The sequence below is a fragment of the Sparus aurata genome, chromosome 6 (genome assembly GCF_900880675.1).
Source record: "Sparus aurata chromosome 6, fSpaAur1.1, whole genome shotgun sequence".
Lineage (NCBI taxonomy): Eukaryota > Metazoa > Chordata > Actinopteri > Spariformes > Sparidae > Sparus > Sparus aurata.
In genome coordinates, this window is record NC_044192.1 from 26,123,970 (window position 1) to 26,140,523 (window position 16,554).

The 16,554-nt window shown below is 41.7% G+C and overlaps 2 protein-coding genes across 2 annotated transcripts; both read right to left on the minus strand.

Annotated features, from left to right (window-relative positions):
* Positions 1-1,079: 1,079 nt before the first annotated feature.
* LOC115582788 (major intrinsically disordered Notch2-binding receptor 1-like) lies at positions 1,080-7,734 on the minus strand. Its single transcript, XM_030419002.1, has 4 exons — positions 7,360-7,734; positions 4,375-6,388; positions 3,524-3,742; positions 1,080-3,358 (listed from the first exon to the last, which is right to left on the minus strand). Exons 2-4 carry the CDS (start codon positions 6,376-6,378, stop codon positions 3,155-3,157), a joined length of 2,427 nt encoding a protein of 808 aa, XP_030274862.1. The 5' UTR covers positions 6,379-6,388; positions 7,360-7,734; the 3' UTR covers positions 1,080-3,154.
* A 558-nt stretch (positions 7,735-8,292) lies between these two features.
* On the minus strand, positions 8,293-16,277 carry evc (EvC ciliary complex subunit 1). The gene is made up of 20 exons (XM_030420403.1): positions 16,098-16,277; positions 15,893-16,006; positions 15,288-15,374; positions 14,769-14,992; positions 14,604-14,688; positions 14,385-14,483; positions 14,124-14,252; positions 13,862-14,023; positions 13,139-13,355; positions 12,050-12,198; positions 11,742-11,840; positions 11,442-11,654; positions 11,193-11,302; positions 10,832-11,033; positions 10,476-10,700; positions 10,128-10,263; positions 9,726-9,828; positions 9,503-9,629; positions 9,311-9,407; positions 8,293-9,231 (listed from the first exon to the last, which is right to left on the minus strand). The coding sequence occupies exons 1-20, from the start codon at positions 16,275-16,277 to the stop codon at positions 9,107-9,109; spliced, it is 2,883 nt and encodes a 960-aa protein (XP_030276263.1). The 3' UTR covers positions 8,293-9,106.
* Between the last annotated feature and the right edge of the window lie 277 nt (positions 16,278-16,554).

Sequence of the window (16,554 nt, forward strand, 5' to 3'; positions counted from 1 at the left end):
TGACATTCAGTCTGCACAGAGTAAATTAAAATAAATTAATAAATAAAGTAAATAGTAAGTTATCAAATTAATAGAGTAAAAAGTGCAATACTTATTTTAATATTTGAGTGAATGTACTCTGCCACATTCCATCTTGGCATGTATATTGCTATATGTATATTTATTTACATTATATTTAAAGACAACAAAACATTTTTAAATATGGATCACTGAGGTCACTTTCTTTCAAATATCCTGTGTCTAAAATACTGACTGTACCTATAACCCCAATAATAATACCAATAGCTTTGATATACCGTATGAGCCATTATTGCACAATAAACAGAAATGTCAGTCTTGCTTGAGGTGAGTCAGTCTGATATCTGTGCCTCCTGCTCTCCTTACGGTGAGTCAAAGTGTGCAGTGCAGTATGGTGAAATTATGTGTGAAATCATAAAATCCTTTGAAACAGTTAGCGTCTGAGTTCTGTTGTCGTGCGCCTGGCACATGGGATGCACAAACAGCACCATTAATCAACCTCGGGTGGCATATCTGGGTGCAGCAGCAGCTCCACTGAGCGGCATTTAATGAGGATAACGCACACGCTCAAACACTAAATCAATTGCAAACTAGTTACATGTAGGAGTCCATAAGACATTAGGAATTTAAAAACAACTCAACATTTGAATATAAATGATTTGTGTGGTGCTATTCTTACTTACCCCCAGAACATTGTGCGTGTGCGTTCTGAATACCGCAGGTCCATTAGAGTTGATCTGAGATAATAGGATCTGTCATTCAATATTCACTTTCTGTCTTCATCAGTTATTCATCTCTGTATGTATATTTCCTCCAGTCATGGATCATTTAACTGCCAGAGTTATCTTTTTACAGCAATCACTGTCTGCTCTTTCTTAAACGGGGTGAACTATTATCCGCTATCTGCTAAGTGCATCAACCAGCCGCATCACCAATTAAAAAAAGGGAAAAGATTAATTTTGCTTCAAGGAGACATTTTTTCATTCACCATCATCAATTGATGCAGTAGGATCTTAATTAATTGTTTATCCGCTCAGACAACATATTGTGAAAGGCACATAACCACTTTGCCAAGTTTATTCAGACAGGCAGTGAGTCGACATACACCCCCACAATCATATAAAGCATTGCACGGCAGTAGCTTGTAGGCTACTGTAATACCTGCACAGATTTCTTTCATTTACAAGCAGTTTTATTAAGACAGAGTGTTTACCTGAATAATGAGTTCACAGATTTGTAACTGTCCATCTAAAAGGTGCATGGATACGACAACACCAACGTCCATATTTCGTAAGTGCATTTCAGGAGTGAGCAAATTGTCTGGAAACTCTAATGCACCGAAGTTTCAGAGGAAGCACCGGCGGATTGTGCTGACTGCAAGGGTTAGGCCTCCACAGTGGCACCATTGGAGAGGTAATGGATGCACAAACAGCCTCCTGGGGAACACTTGGCAGGTATGCATCTACTTAGGAGGATGTATTGAAGCAGAACACACCCTCTATACATCCTCTGCATATTTGTGCTCACAAAGCAAAGTAAAGTTTAAAAGCCTGGATGCGGATGAAGGAAACAAGGTTTTGATATAGGTTTTAAAATTAATATGCACATGAGTTCTGTCCACTTTGGCATTTAGCCCATACATTTAAAAAAGGTGCTTATTTATTATTTAACATACATTAATCATTTATGTCTATAAAGGATGTGGATGCTCCCTGCAATAAATACAAGTACTGAGATAGTGTCAGATGTTCAATTTTACAATTTGGTCGTGTGATGCTGTGGTTACTGATGGGATTGTAGTAGATTACAATGTATTGTATTGTATGTGCCTGTTATTTTAACCAGACTGTAATACACTTTTTACATTGCAATACAGCCTTATCTGTAAAAGTCTCAACAAAAAGAACACAAACATTTCAAGCTTCACAAAGATAGCTGTTATTGCAGAAATCTTATATTGCCTTTAGTTATATTTTTAAACTGTACGTGTTTTCTGTGTCAACCCCCCCATAGATATTTAAGTCTGGCACAAAAAGTTGATTCAAACATAAAGTCTCCAGAGTTGACAGGATGTTTTTACAAAATAGAACTACTTTTGTCATCTGTGTGAGGACGCCAGATGAATCTGTTGCCGCTAAGTGAGTCTGCAGGTATGTGGAAAAGCTCTGGCCAAGTGAATATAAGGGGAAGCTAATGTGCATAGGTGCACTCAAAACATCTCATCAATTGAATTACAAGTGGAATATCTCTCTGAGAGCGTTTACTGGAAAAGGCTCCCTCTTTTCTTCACGGCTTCAAAAACGACAACAACAACAATACGTTAATCTTCCATTTTTTGAAACCCGACACTTGGTAAACACTCCAACCCGAACACATTCGCGGGTGGCTTAAAGAGCAGTTTGAAAAATGGGAGGGAACTCTATAAAAATATGATTTATTTTATTGATTTAAGTGTCTTTGAGCATATCTTGTTGCTTAAAGGAAAGAAAAGAACATTCAAGCTAGAAGGAAAATAAAAATGCTGCTCCTGCCCACAAAATCCATTAGTATTTATAAACTGTAGATGTAAAACTCTTATGTACTGATAAAACTATTATCTCACATGAAATAAGCCCTGTAGTGTTCTCAAGAGAACAGCAAGAAAGAGTCAGGCAGTGCTTGAGGCTGAAGCTGATTCACAATGTCTTTGTAACAGTGTTGCTTCTCAGAAAATGTGAAATTAAAAGGAAATTGACACTTTTGCAATGGCTCAGTAATACTAGCTTCAACATATCTTCTCATAGTTATTTCAGAATTATTTAAAACCTTCTTACTTGATGACTTTCTTTGCAGCCAACTGAAATTATTAAGAACAAAAAACATAAATATATGATATGGGGGATCAAACTTGGCATTGGTAACTGTATGGGAGAGGGATTTCAAAGAAAGCTACAGTGTGAGTCCTTCTGTTTCTTGAAGTCATAAAAATGACGCTGCATGCAGAGAGGTGTAGGGAGGTACTGAACATTAAATGATCACTGAACCAGCTGTATGGCGCTTATGTCAAAGTCTGTCTTATACTGAGCTCCGGATGGCGTGCAAAGTTCTTGGACACAGCACACAGTTGCTGATAATAAATAATGATGTGGGTCCTCTGTCAGGGTCTTTGTGGGCGCACGAGGCAGACAGGAATGACGATGATGAGAATGATAGTCACCGCAGTGCCAATGAGTGCAACCAGCTTGCAGATCTTGGCCCTGCGGAGGTCAGCCTCTTTACGCCTGAGTAGACCATCGTAGCCTGGAGTGTAGATGTCGTCCATCCAGAACTCCATGTTATTGGGGTTCAGGGACTCCTGGCCCTGAGTAACACAATGCCAATTAGAGATCTTTAGAGCAGAATTAAACTCATATGAATACGAGAACAAACTGCAACCACAGACTTTGTATAAGAGACATAGCAGGAAACGGAATGTTTCCTTTGGTTTTTTTTTCAAATGGTCCCTTTCAAAATCACCAAATCTTACCTGTAAATCGAAAGGGGTGACTCGTGCCTCTCTGTCGTCCACAGTCCATATGGGCCTTCCCCTTCCCTCAGCCAATCTGGGGTCTATGATCTTCCCAGATGTTAGCCCACCTGTCAGGCTGCTGTCTTTGTGGCGGAACAGGGACGAGTTAAACACTTGTTCGACCAGGTTTGTGGACTTTTGGGAGAGCAGGTTAGCTGTGCTACCTGACGGATCTGCCTGGAAGGGAAAACAGGCCAAACACAGATTTTATAAATGCTTTATATGTGGCAATACCTATTTTAACCTTTAAAGAGAATCATGCACATGCATTTGAATATATCCGCTATGTTCCTCTGCAGCCCTGAACAAACAGGGTTCACTGTAGAGTAGGTCTGCATGATAGGGTGAAATTCATATTGTGATTATTTTGACAGATGTTATTTATCATTATTATAATTTTCACTGAAAAACCTAATACAATCATGATAGTCAGAGCATCTATACAGCACAACAGCACTTCAGTATAATTCTGTTTGGTCACATATTTCACCTTTATGAAAAACTGCAGTTTCTGCTTTTTAAAAATATTTTTCTATTACTTAAAAAAATTATTATTACTAAGCCCTTCTGTAAAGGTTTAAACTAATACACCACAAAGTGTTAACTTGTCACACGACCACATAATCACATGTGTCTACCCAGCAGACCACAGGGCCAGCTACAGGCCTAACACATACCTTTGCCTTCACAACTGATCACAGTTAGAGCTGTTCAAGAAGTTATGCTCATCTGCAGAGAAACCTCATTTTAAAGTTATTTTTTTTCATCTATCATGGAAAATATCAAATAAAATGTATTCAGTACTTTACCTGTCCATGTGAACTTTTGCCATCTTTAGTTTTCGAGAATGACACTGTCCAGTCTCTTGCAGAGCTAGTGACATTTGGCTGTTTGGTTTCAGAGGCAATTTTCTCCTCCGGCTGGGTTTTGGAGGTACGACGAGATGATGCATCCTTCTTCCCCTCTTTTTTCCCCTTTGAATCAGCCTGACTTTTGCTGCTCTCTGATAGCTCCGCAGGAGTGTTCCAGCGGCTCCAGTCCAGACTAGTAGTGCTGGTCCCTGGAAACAGATGCCCAGAGGCAGACAGAGGCTGAGGCTCTGATGACTCAGATGGAGTTAGAGGGTGGCTCATAAAAGACGAGACACCGCTGAGAGGCTCCAGCCATCGCCCGCCTGTGTCTTGTCCACCACCAGCACTGATAGGCTGCTGGATCTTTTCATCCAGTCGCTGCAGAGCAGACAGTACCTGGGAAATCTCAGCCTTTACATCGTTCAGTGACTCCAGCTGTCTCTCTATCTGGCTCATACGGAGCAGCAGTTTACAGACACTAGCCTTGAGCCCATCATCACTGCTTTCCAGAGAGTGGAAGAGCCTTTGGAGTTGGCCTAGGCGGCCACGTCTGGCCTCATGGGTGTCCTGGTTAATTGCTGCTGACCCATCACCGGGGTGCAGGACTCCCGTGGAACCGCACATGCTTATGTCATCTAAGAAACGAAAGATGGCACTGATGTCATCCTCACCAAACTCAGGGTCGTCTAATGAGGTCATGAAGGAGAGGCGATCAGCATGGACTAGGCTACGAAGGCGCCGGGGGTCCGGTGGATCCGTCTGGGTTCCCTTAGCCTTGAACACATCGCATAGACTTGGCAATCCACTATCCCCACTCTCACATCCTGAAGACTCCCCCAAATTGCTGATAGCAGGGGTTGATCTTCTTGGCAGTTGACCCCCTTGTGATTCCATCCCTGATCCAATGCTTCCTGGGGCTATCCGGTCCTCTAGACTGTGACTCTTGTTGCTCCAGATGGGTCGCTTGGTCCTGGGAGGTTGAAGGTGCCGAGGGGACCAATCTGGGATTGACCCCGGTCCAAAGTAAGTAGAGTCCTGCAGATCGTCAATGCTCTCATGTTTAGCCCGCTGTTCTGGTGATTGGTGGACTGTTGTTGGTGACGGGTAAGGATTTGGAATCATTTCAAAGCTGTGATTGTCGAAGCCTTTCTGCCCCGTGTTGGGACTGGGAGAGTCACTGCTAACAGTCACCTGGGGTATCAGAGGCGGTTGGTTATGGAAGTCTTTCTTAAACACGTTTCTCTTCTGGTCCACAGATGATCCCGTTTGTTCCGGTTCAAACACCTCTATGGGTGCAGAATCTCCACTAGACTCGCTGTCCGTCTCCAAAGGCAGGTAGAGATTCTTCATGACTTCGTTGGGGATTTGACCACTGGGGTACAAAAGTGTTGTGTGAGGCAAGTCGAAAGACACGGCCCTCGCCCTGGCAGGAGGGGAGGACACAAGTGAGAGTGGATCTGGGGGAAGACTTGCTCGCTTGCGGGCAGAGTAATTAGGTCTTGGAAACAGCAAGTGCTGATCGATAGGCCTGCCACTGGAGTCAGAGTGGGCACGTGCTCTTTCTCGACCATAAATGTTCAGCTGGTGGATTCCAGGCAGACTGGGAACAGGAGACTGGTCGACAGGGAGGACCGTCTGGGCTCTCATTGGTTGGCTTTCATCAGTGGCCCCGCCCGTCATCTGAATAAGATTGAATATAGTAACAATGTCAGCAGCGACGCCTATAGGTGATAGCCCCTGGCCTCTGGCGGAAACCCTGTCTCTGAAGAGAGTGGCTGGGAAACAGGGATCCCGGCTGGCAGCCGCAAACAGCAAACTCCTGAGCTCGATGAGGTGCTCCAGGTCATAGCGGGTGCTGACCATGCGACAAAGGTCCTGAAACGTCAGCAATTGCCGCATATTGGCCAGTTCCTCCAGGATCCCCAGGAGGACCCCAGGGTATTCCTGCTGCAGGTTAGCCATGGCTGCTCACCTGAGAGGGAAAACAAGGCAGTTAGGAAAGCAAAGCAGTATTACTTGTATAGCACTTTTCAAAAACAATGCCATTCAAAGTCCTTTTGAGGACACATAAAAATCGATTTAAGGAGAGATTTAAGAGACACAAACAGGATCACAAGCAGAGTTACATATCCAAGCTGCTAAGTGCCTGCAGTGCATTTAAATTTAGAACACCAGTGCATTATGAACATTTAATGAAAGTATAATAATAATGAATTAATAATATGATGTTGTAGTGATATTACACATTGTTTAGAATACTATAGCAATAGTAACAAAACATTAGTGGATATTTGGATGTTTTTCTGTGTATTCTCTTGAACATTATGGTTATAGTTTAGTTTAGTTCATGGATCACTATTAATGCTGTAATTGTATTACATGTTGATCTAAAGTGTAAAGTGTTAAAGTGTTAAAATCAGTTCTCCACTGATATTTTTCTTTTGGACTGACTTACAATAATGAATGTTTCATATTCGATGCAGTTTTTGCATTGAATCCGTAAGATTTATGTCAGTCATTAGACTTGCTCAGCTCTGGCGGAAAAAGCCCTTTGAGTGAGAAAGCGACCTTGTTTTTAGGCCCTAAAATAACCGATCATCTGATCTGATGACGCCGTCTCCCTGCGCACTGGACATTTTTAATCCTTTCATTTCTATTAACAGCCTCAGGGCACAGTGTCCACTGCTGAAGCGGGATGTATCGATGAATGAATTTACTTCCATTCAGTAACTTTAGGAAAACGCTCTGACTATGTAGGACAGGACAGGAAATACTCTTGGAAAAGGCGCAACAATCTGTCATGAGAGAGTCCCCCGTTGTGTCTGTGCGTCAGCTGGGACAACACCAAGGACACTTCAATGTTGCACATAACATTTGGGTTGCAAACATCTTACTAAAGGTGTAGCTTAAGAGGAGTTGATCCTGAGAGTGGTGTCCACTTACCTGAATCTATTGAAGGAGAATTACAGCCGCGTCTGCGTCCATTCAATAAATATCGAATAAAATCCAGTTTACGACAATAACGAGGCCATAATCCGAACAGATCCGGGGCAGCTCATTCTCTCTCAGTCCTTTCATGGGCTTCTTCGTTTGTAGCAGCGACTAGCCGACAGCCCAGGCAGGAGGAGAAAATTGGAAATCAGGTCATCTTCCCACAAGTCCCTGCAGTCCCCTAAGGGACCTTAAAATACATCCAAACGGGTTCCCCTCAACACAGATCAGCGACGCCACATGCAGAGTTAACAGTGCACCTGCATTTCTTATTGATATATTGGAGGAGACACACACACACACACACACACACACACACTCCTGGCAGGACAGTCCACCGTGCATGAGTGGGTCAGGTCCTGGAGGATGTTTTCTCATGGTGCCATAGTAATAATAGGTTATGTGCGATGTGCGCAGGTTGAGCATAAAGGGCAGATTAAAAATTGATGTTTGCTAATTGACACTCCTAAAACTCTAAACTGACAGTAAACCATAAGGTCCACGGTAAATTGCTCGCTAGATTGCTGCCTACACGCAGGACTGGCTGCCAGACTTCAGCCCTCCCAGAGTCTTCACCATTACTCTGCATTATCATCCATAAAGGGTTGTACTTAAAACCCCATTAGAGTAAGAGAAGGGCAAGGCTTTCATCGCTGAGTAGTAGCACTCTGCTGAAATCAGAATGGACATCTCTAATTCACCTAACAACTCACTGAGCTGCACATCCATCATCCAATGTACTCAGGAATCACCGGGAATCAATGGGGTGAATGAGCCGTGGTATGAAAAGCAATGTGGGTGGAGGTATGGGGCAATAATGTATGACTGTTAGGCCTGTAGCATGGGGCTTCAGTATACCAGGTGGGGAAAATACCAAAGATGAAATTAATGCTTTGTTATTATTTTTATTTTTTTTAAAGATGCAATATTTGATGCTACATGGCATTTAGAAAAAATACAGACTAATTGAGGAAAGACAACTTTTGTCATCAATCCAACATGTCAGTAAACACGTCTAGAAACATTTAAAATTGAAATGAAAAGTTCATATACACATTAATTTGGGACAGATGCCTCTAACTTAAAGGAAAAGTTCCCCAAAATATGAAAATGTAGTCATTGTCTAAACCCCATGGCGATGGAAGTTTCAGTCCTCAAAACATTTCTGTATCTTCACAGCAAAGCAGCATTGCAGCATTCTCCTAAACTGTAGTAGATGGGGACAAAACATGAAATGGCTTCAAAAATGTGTTTACACCCTAGTTACAGACTACATCTTAACTTTAGCTGCTAAGCTCAAAGCATTAGCGAGGATCCTGTCTGAAGTAGGTGCACCAGCTCTCGGGGCCTCCAGAGACTTGGATTATGCTGGAAAGGCTGAATGGAACCATGTTATGTTTTATATTTCAATTGTGAAGCTCCAGAAATGTTTTGTGCACTATGAAACTTCACCTGACTTTCCACCCACATGAAGGTGACTAGACAATGACTGCATTTAATTTATGGGTCAACTTATCCTTCAATGCAACCAAACCGGAGGTACTATCCTTACAATAACATGGCTACCAACAGACATGTAGTGACATTACATTATAAGGCACCAACTATAAAAATAAGAGTAACATTTTTTTACAGGACATCACTGCAGCCTATATATGGAGACATTACTGCACTAAGATTTCAGCTGAGATTGTCGTTCTCATTTCTTCTTTGGTTTGGATTTCACCACTGGAGTTACAATCGTTGGAGTCAGTGAAGGATTCAAGGCTGGATCTAATGCTGGGTTCAGGGCAAGCAGGTCCAGTATATTAGCACTCTGATTACCTGTGAAAATATGATATAATGAAGGACAGAGACAGAGAAGTGAATGAATATTTTTACTATTTGAGGTAAAGGTGCTTACCCATGTTGTCCTCATCACCGCTGGCTTCTGCATCTGAAGTGTGGAGAGAAACTCGGGCCAAGGCCGCCAGCTCCTTTATGAAGCCTTCTTCTGCCTCCTAATGGACAAAGGAACACAGTGCTCACAGGGAGTAAATCAACTCATAAACTTATCATTAAGATGAAAAGGTCAGATGACAGGAAACATACTAACCAGCAGCTGTGCTTTGCTCATTTCCATGTCCCGATCCTGCACAACTTTTTTCCGCCTCAGCTCCTCGTATATCATTTCCTGTTCCACTTCACACTTCTCCAACACTTTCCTTTTGTGGAGTTCAACCCTGACACACAAGAAAACAAAGAAACAGCCAAACATATTCTTACTGAATAAGACAAAAGTGTGTTGTACAGATAGCTGGTGTGGTGCAGTGTTTTACCTCTGTTGAAACTCAACAGAGGTCGGTTTCTTGCCCCAGTTCATCAACTCCCTCAGCAAGGATCTGTGAAGCTGACTGCTGCTCTCATATCTCTCATTCTCATCTAAAAGGAAAAGTTAACAACAATAAAATGAACACAAAGGAGTGTTTGTGCCTTAACTGTAAGTGCTTGATCGACTCAAAACCGTATATACCAATGTATACTTAAATGATTCTGCCTTAACAGTGAATAAAATGACATAGTCGGTTAAAAACTCTTTTTCTCTTAAAGATTAATATTTGTAAATATTTTATTTATGACTGGCTAGTGAAATTTGTGGCCTCAACTTTCGTAATAGCGCATCAAAGTCAGAGTTTGTACAGATGTGGACATGTGAATGTGTGTTGTGATTGTCATCATACCCTGGTCTATGTTTGACTGATCCTGTTGTAGTTTTTTGATGATGTCCTGCAGGTGGGAGTAGTAGTTCTGAACCAGAGCAGTGAGAGAATCTTTGGTCACATACACACTCTCCGAGGCAGCTTCTATCAGGTGGCGCTAAATAGAAACAGAGAGTTTCAGTAATGCGGTAAACAAACTTACACATGTCAGCAGTGTGCATTTCTTAATGGATTGAGCGTTTTCGTACTTTCACATTATTTCCATAGCACATGTTTATGACTTACAATCAAACAGACATGGTTATCTAATTTTCTACATTTTGGACCTTTAATAAAATAACCCTCAGAGGAAAATGATCTAAACCCTACCTTCAAGCCGTCGTCCTCTTTGGGAGAAGTTTGTGACTCAGTGGGCAGCATCTCCATCATCTGTTGGATGGCGTGGCTGAGGGCGTTGCCTAGCACTACTTGTGCATGGCTCTGAAGCAGCTCTGTCCCCGTTTCTAGTTCAGACAGGAACTCCTGCTGGAAGCTGTGGCCCACCAGCTGACTCTCTGGACCCAGGTGCCTCTCTGCCAGGCTGGCATTGCTGTTCTGTGATTGATACGGGACAAAAACAGCATTCAGTCTGCTGTGAACTTGGGACATACTGTATTTTACTTTCACAACTTGGTTTTGTTTTGAGGTGCTTTAAAGAATGTATTAAGAAAACACATATTTCTCACCTTGAGAGCTGAATTGATACAGGGCTGGCTTTTACTGGGGTCATCCATTAGCACAGCTCTGAAATCATTCTGAGAGAGTGCCTTCAGCTTGGACAGCCTCATCTCCTTAAGCATGTGCAGACAGAAGTGCCTGACCACAAAGTACCTCTGCAACGCTGCCAACAGGTGCTCATGTTTCTTCTCTATCAACCTCCCCACTTGGCTGAGGAAGAAGATCGTGCATTATTTCTAAGTAACTCATAAAAATTGATTTAGATAGTGCATAAGGCGGATATTGACTGATAGGAGAAGGTTGTGTTGTTGTTTTCTTTTACACCCTAAATATGCCATAAACACTGTGACAGAGGTCTTGCAGTCTCACCTGTCGAGTGTGTAGCTCTGTCTGGCCACCATGGCTTTGAGGATCTTCATCTGCTGTTCGCTCAGGTGTTTGAGACAGGCCTGCACCAGAGCCATCTCCTCACTCCACACCTACAGAAAAAGAAGCCTCATTTAGAAACAATGGAAAAAGTTCTTTTTACAATTAAACTCCTGCAAATTTGATTGACATGAAACAATGTTTACATTTCAATGTAAAATGCTTATTGATGAACTGCTAGATGGTTTCTACCTGTCCATCTTTATCCAGCTGAGCCCTCATGTCCTCCAGTTGCAGCTTAGTAGTGCACTCTGCCTGCTGCAGCTGTGCTGCCAGCTCCTGCTCAAGATCCAACCACAGCTCTTCACAGCGCTCAGCGGAGAGATTTGTCTGGGCAAGTACAGAGGTGCAAAAGACGTCCTTGGTGATCTCTCCAAGCCTCTTTGACCAGAAGGTACGGAGTTTCTGGAGAAAACATATTGAAGAAAATACAACAATACATTTGCAGAAGTATGAATGCAGGGATACAAAATAAAGCATTTGATCTTTTACCTTCCAGTGGTCACAGAGGGTTTCAGCAACCCTGCTCTCCTGCTGCTGCTCCGAGTCTGAAATCTGCTGCCTGTGTTTTGTCAGCAGCTCCTGGTACATCTGGAGGAAAGGTTACAGCTCAAGGTCAGCAGATTTACATGCTTCATTTTGTTTTTCTACATTTTCTGTGTTTTCATCTAAATATATAATCATTTGGAATAGGAAAGAGACATAGGAACCCAAAATAGATGATTATGAGCCATTATGACCCATTTATCAAGTAGCAGTCGGTCCTGATCTACATATGGAGGTAAGTGGAAGCACCTGACCTTGGCGAGCTGCTGTAGGTCACCATGTGCCTGTCTCAGTTCCAGGGCACGGCTCTTCTCCTTGGTCTGGCTCCTCAAAAGCTTCTTCTTCTTGGACTCCATTCTGCTGCACTTGTCGTTCACTAGCTCCTTTGTCTTCCTCCTGCACTCTGGAGATGATGGATGAAATTTTGGATGAGCCAAACTACTTGAGTTTTTTCAAAATAACGGCAGGTTGTAAAGCCAGCTGGATGACACTGGTATTAATGTTCATGTGTAGAGATTGTTGTTTTTTTTACAAAGGTTTATGCATGTGGGCCGAGGCGGCTAAAGTTAGTGTATCAATTTGATACGCGTCCCAAACAAGCTGCCAATATAAATCAGCTGTCTGTCCCCAGAGAAAGTTTTTTTTGTTGCTTTCATGTAATAATGCTGATACTGTTTTTCTTCTAATCTCGAGTCACACCTCCTGCTCAACAGTAAACATTACTATATGGCCTAATGAGGCTACTGACCGTAAAAGAAAACCTAATTTCAACCTCATTTTTTTCCCTATCAGGTAGTTCCCTGTGTTTTTTATTCTGAGGGACAGCCATTAAAATACCACCTTTACTATTGTTTTCAATAGCTATATAGTTCAATGGACTTAGAGGAACAGGCGGCACTGTTGATTTGAACATAATAATCTTGCCTTTTGTTGCTATTATAGGTTAGCAGCAACGTTTCTGTGTCAAGTGTGTGCTCAAAGGTTGTGCATGAGAGTCTGGGCTGCAGTAATAGGCAATATATTCTGTGCAGTCCTGACAGAGCCTGACCTTATTTAAGACGCTGAAGATGATTCCCAGAAAAAGGTCTATTTTGAGAGAGTACGTCAATTAAGTTTGAAAAGTAGGCTAGACGTTGTCCACTCCTACCTGCCACTGGAAACTAGTTGATTATAATGTCAGAGAATGACACATTTATTTGGTCAGTATTTGGGTAACTGTGTTACTACACTGATTTTAAATGCCATCCATCTTTTAGCCATCACCTTTTGATTCCAGAGTGCTTTGCAGTGAAATTCTTCAAATTAAACTGAAACCATTTTCACTTCTCTTTCAGGTATCTTACCCTCAGTGCACTGTTCGAGGCCTTCGGTAAGAGTTGTCTGGACCTCTGAAAGTATCTTTTCCATGTGGCTAAACGACATGAGGTCATCGCTTGTCAGTTGCTCCAGTGTTGTTGCTATCAGGCCCTGCCTCAGAGACACTTCTCGCTTCAGCAAGGCAGGTTGGGACTGAAGAAGCCCAGTCAGCTCCTCCCACCACAACAACTTCTGCTGGATCCTCTGAGAGATGTGGAACAGAACAGACATGGGTCAGCTTTTTTTTCAACAGTTTCTCACATGATGACACTAGGGATGAGAAGCGAATTTGGATGGTATGCCAACCCATAATTATTACTGCTTTTAGGCTCGGGCCTATATTAGATATTATTGAATTTTGTGATTATATCGTGATTTTTCACAATATTGCATATCAACCAGCTGTTAAGGCATCTTCAAACTTTTATTTTGAAATGAAAATCCATGCATGGCAGCAGAGGCATTGCATGTCAATAAAAACAAAGTGGGAATGAGACCAGACTGGTGGAGGTTAATACAGGTTAATTAGCCTGATGTAGCAGATAAGAAGACCAACAGCTCACCAGTTTGGCAATATTTCAAGTTTAAATGAGAGATAATGGTGAGCCAAGGGATTTGAATGAGGCTCCTTGCATGTTGTCTTTGCAGTGAATAATATTGTCTATCACAATATCTGAAAGGGACAATATTGTGACATATAACTGCTTTACCTTTAGATCAGCTTCTTGTGTGTTCATCAGGTGGTTCTCTATTAACACAAGAGTCTGGATGTGAGAGAGAATCACATCCTGGGCTTCATCTGGAGACAAAACACTGGTCTTCTTCAGAAGATGCTGGCACAAGTCCTCCAACTGTTTGCTGAAGCGCTTAGACTGTGAAGAGAAAGTGACATTAGTTGTTTTTTTTCAATTTCAATTACTAATAGTTTAATTGTTATACAAGTTTATTTTTAGGTTTTCCTCTCTGATTTACCACTTGAAGGCCATGCTCAAGAAAATCTTTCTGGGCTCTCTCTATCTCCTCCAATGTACAAGGAGCATCATCATTTTTCTCGCTGGCAGTGTGGCTTGCTGGAAACTGCTTCTTCAGTTCGTTCAGTTCCTGAAATCACACCATATATTTCTTTGTTTTGAAATCGAAATGACAGTGTTTCTATTCATGTTTAATTAATTTTTATTTACAACAAGGAATATATGATGAGTATGAAAAGCGGCAAAAAAGATCTGGCTCTACCTTTTCTTGCATTTGAAGAATATTCTTGGAGAAGTCAGCATCATTTTTGTCTTTAGGGAAACGACAGCTGAATACCATTTTCACCATTTGAAGATAAATCTTTAGCATGAAAAAAGTAACACATACATATAAAACAACCATTTCAACTTTGACAAACTATAGGAAATATACTTGATAACAATTGTATTACTGTGTTAGAGATGAAAGTCACAAAATTACCAGATATTTTTCTTCTTGAAGCTGGGAGCAATGTTGTTGTAAATCCTGCAGGGCCAAACAGTAAAGGCTGATCCTACCTTCAAAACTGCGGAGATAACAAGAGTCTCATCACTTCCGTCAAACTCAGGTTTTGAACACGCTGTAAATTTAAGGTGTGTTTCCTACCCTGTTTGTGTGAGCGTGTGAGGGTAGTGGGAGACCCTGGTGAAGCTCTGATTCTGCAGGCTCCTTGGGACCAGCGAAGAGGAGATAAACTGACTGCTGTCATCGTTGTCCTGCTCTTGGCTCAGAGACTCTCCGTCCGTGGATGAGGATGACTCTTCGTTAGGCGTTGCTGGCAACTTGGAGTGCTCATGTAGTGATGGATTGGACGCTCCGTCTGCTAAAGGCTGACAGACAAATCATAGACCAGCTAATTGCAACAAACTATTGATACCTTAATGATGCTCAATCATCCATGAATTGGTTTGCAAAAAGGTTACCGTTCTGTATTGTGCTACTACTTCTAATAAAAAAGCACTGTGAGTAAAGGATTCGATACTGAGTCATCTACGAAAGTGAGACTACACAATTAAACAATACCTTAAAAAATCAGGAGTGCTGTAAGGAGTCTATTAAATCATGTACCTGGCAGAGTGTGTGTGGTTATTATGTAGATATGTTGTATATTTAGGAAAGACTTACTCTGTATTTTTGGTTGATGGGATAAACCACCTTTGCTCTGGATGCAAATGCAGCCACATCACTGTTCATGGGTGACTGCTTCTTCTCCTGGACAACGAGTAAAACTGACTTAATATGTTACTGGGAAGTTAATCAGTAAACATCTATGGAAGAGGATTAGGGCCACATGTGAATTTTTTTTTTAGTTCTGACTTTAAAGTCAGAATTCTGAGAAAAAAGTCAGAATTCTGACTTTATTCTTAGAATTCTGACTTTAATCTCAGAATTCTGAGATTAAAGTCAGAACTAAACATTTTTTTACATGTGCAGACTTCTGACTTTATTCTCAGAATTCCGAGAAAAAAGTCAGAATTCTGACTTTAATCTCAGAATTCTGAGAAAAAAGTCAGAATTCTGACTTTAATCTCAGAAATCTGATTTTTTTCTCAGAATTCTGACTTTAAAGTCAAAACTAAAAAAAAAATTCACATGTGGCCCTAATCCTCTTCCGTAAACATCAAACATGGGTAACCCTGAATGAATTATCTGGCAGTTATTTCTAGGTATCTGACATCAATATACTAGCTGTCATGTAACCTGGTCCTGGTTGTTAAAGAAAGTAATACTTTATCATTGGCGGGGACACTTGGAGCCTCCTTTCTGCTGTTGCTGACACAGTCACTCTGCTTGTTGTCCACTTCTCCATCATCAGGTTCAAGCAGACGCCTTGCATTGTAACCCTGTTGGCAAAAGAATATACAACCAAAAACGGAACATAATGTCTTTGTCTATGAAAAGTGATGAAGCTGAGGTTGAGTGTTATTCGCTCACTTGTCTCGTCAACAGCAAGGGTTTCAGGCAGAAGACATACAGAAGAGCAGCAGCTAATATCCCTGAAAGACCTCCACACACTGTGGCCACAGTCAACAGCCCGGTGTATATGTGCAGAGACTCGGCGAAACTGACCAGCACATCGGTGCTACATCCCGCTATCGGGTCCTGCTCTGCCATTTCCCATCAAAGCAGATAAACATAAACGTTATGGATGTTAGCATTTTGTCGCCAGCCTCCAGTTAGCTAACGTTCTCCAAACTGGTCAGCTCGAAGAGAGTAAATTAGCTCCAGGCTGTTCTCGCTCAGGTTTATTAGTTGCGTAGGATTTTAAATGTTTTTTTTTCTTCTGATTACTAAGTTTTATATTTTAAAAAACAAAAAACAATCTACGATGTGCGACAACTTCTTCCAGTAAAACTTTTTTCCACAAACGACAAACTTTGTGTGTATGTTA

What these genes read in the sequence shown, in the direction of transcription:
- LOC115582788 (XM_030419002.1), bottom strand. Translation starts at nt 6,378, where the DNA reads ATGGCTAACCTGCAGCAGGAATACCCTGGGGTCCTCCTGGGGATCCTG. An exon ending in GCAAAAGTTCACATGGACAG is followed by an intron (nt 3,743 to 4,374) that starts GTAAAGTACTGA and finishes TTTCCCTTCCAG; the next exon opens with GCAGATCCGTCAGGTAGCAC. An exon ending in TCACCCCTTTCGATTTACAG is followed by an intron (nt 3,359 to 3,523) that starts GTAAGATTTGGT and finishes TGTGTTACTCAG; the next exon opens with GGCCAGGAGTCCCTGAACCC.
- evc (XM_030420403.1), bottom strand. Translation starts at nt 16,277, where the DNA reads ATGGCAGAGCAGGACCCGATAGCGGGATGTAGCACCGATGTGCTGGTC. An exon ending in CCTCGAACAGTGCACTGAGG is followed by an intron (nt 12,199 to 13,138) that starts GTAAGATACCTG and finishes CATCATCTCCAG; the next exon opens with AGTGCAGGAGGAAGACAAAG. An exon ending in CAGAGCTACACACTCGACAG is followed by an intron (nt 11,034 to 11,192) that starts GTGAGACTGCAA and finishes CTTCTTCCTCAG; the next exon opens with CCAAGTGGGGAGGTTGATAG.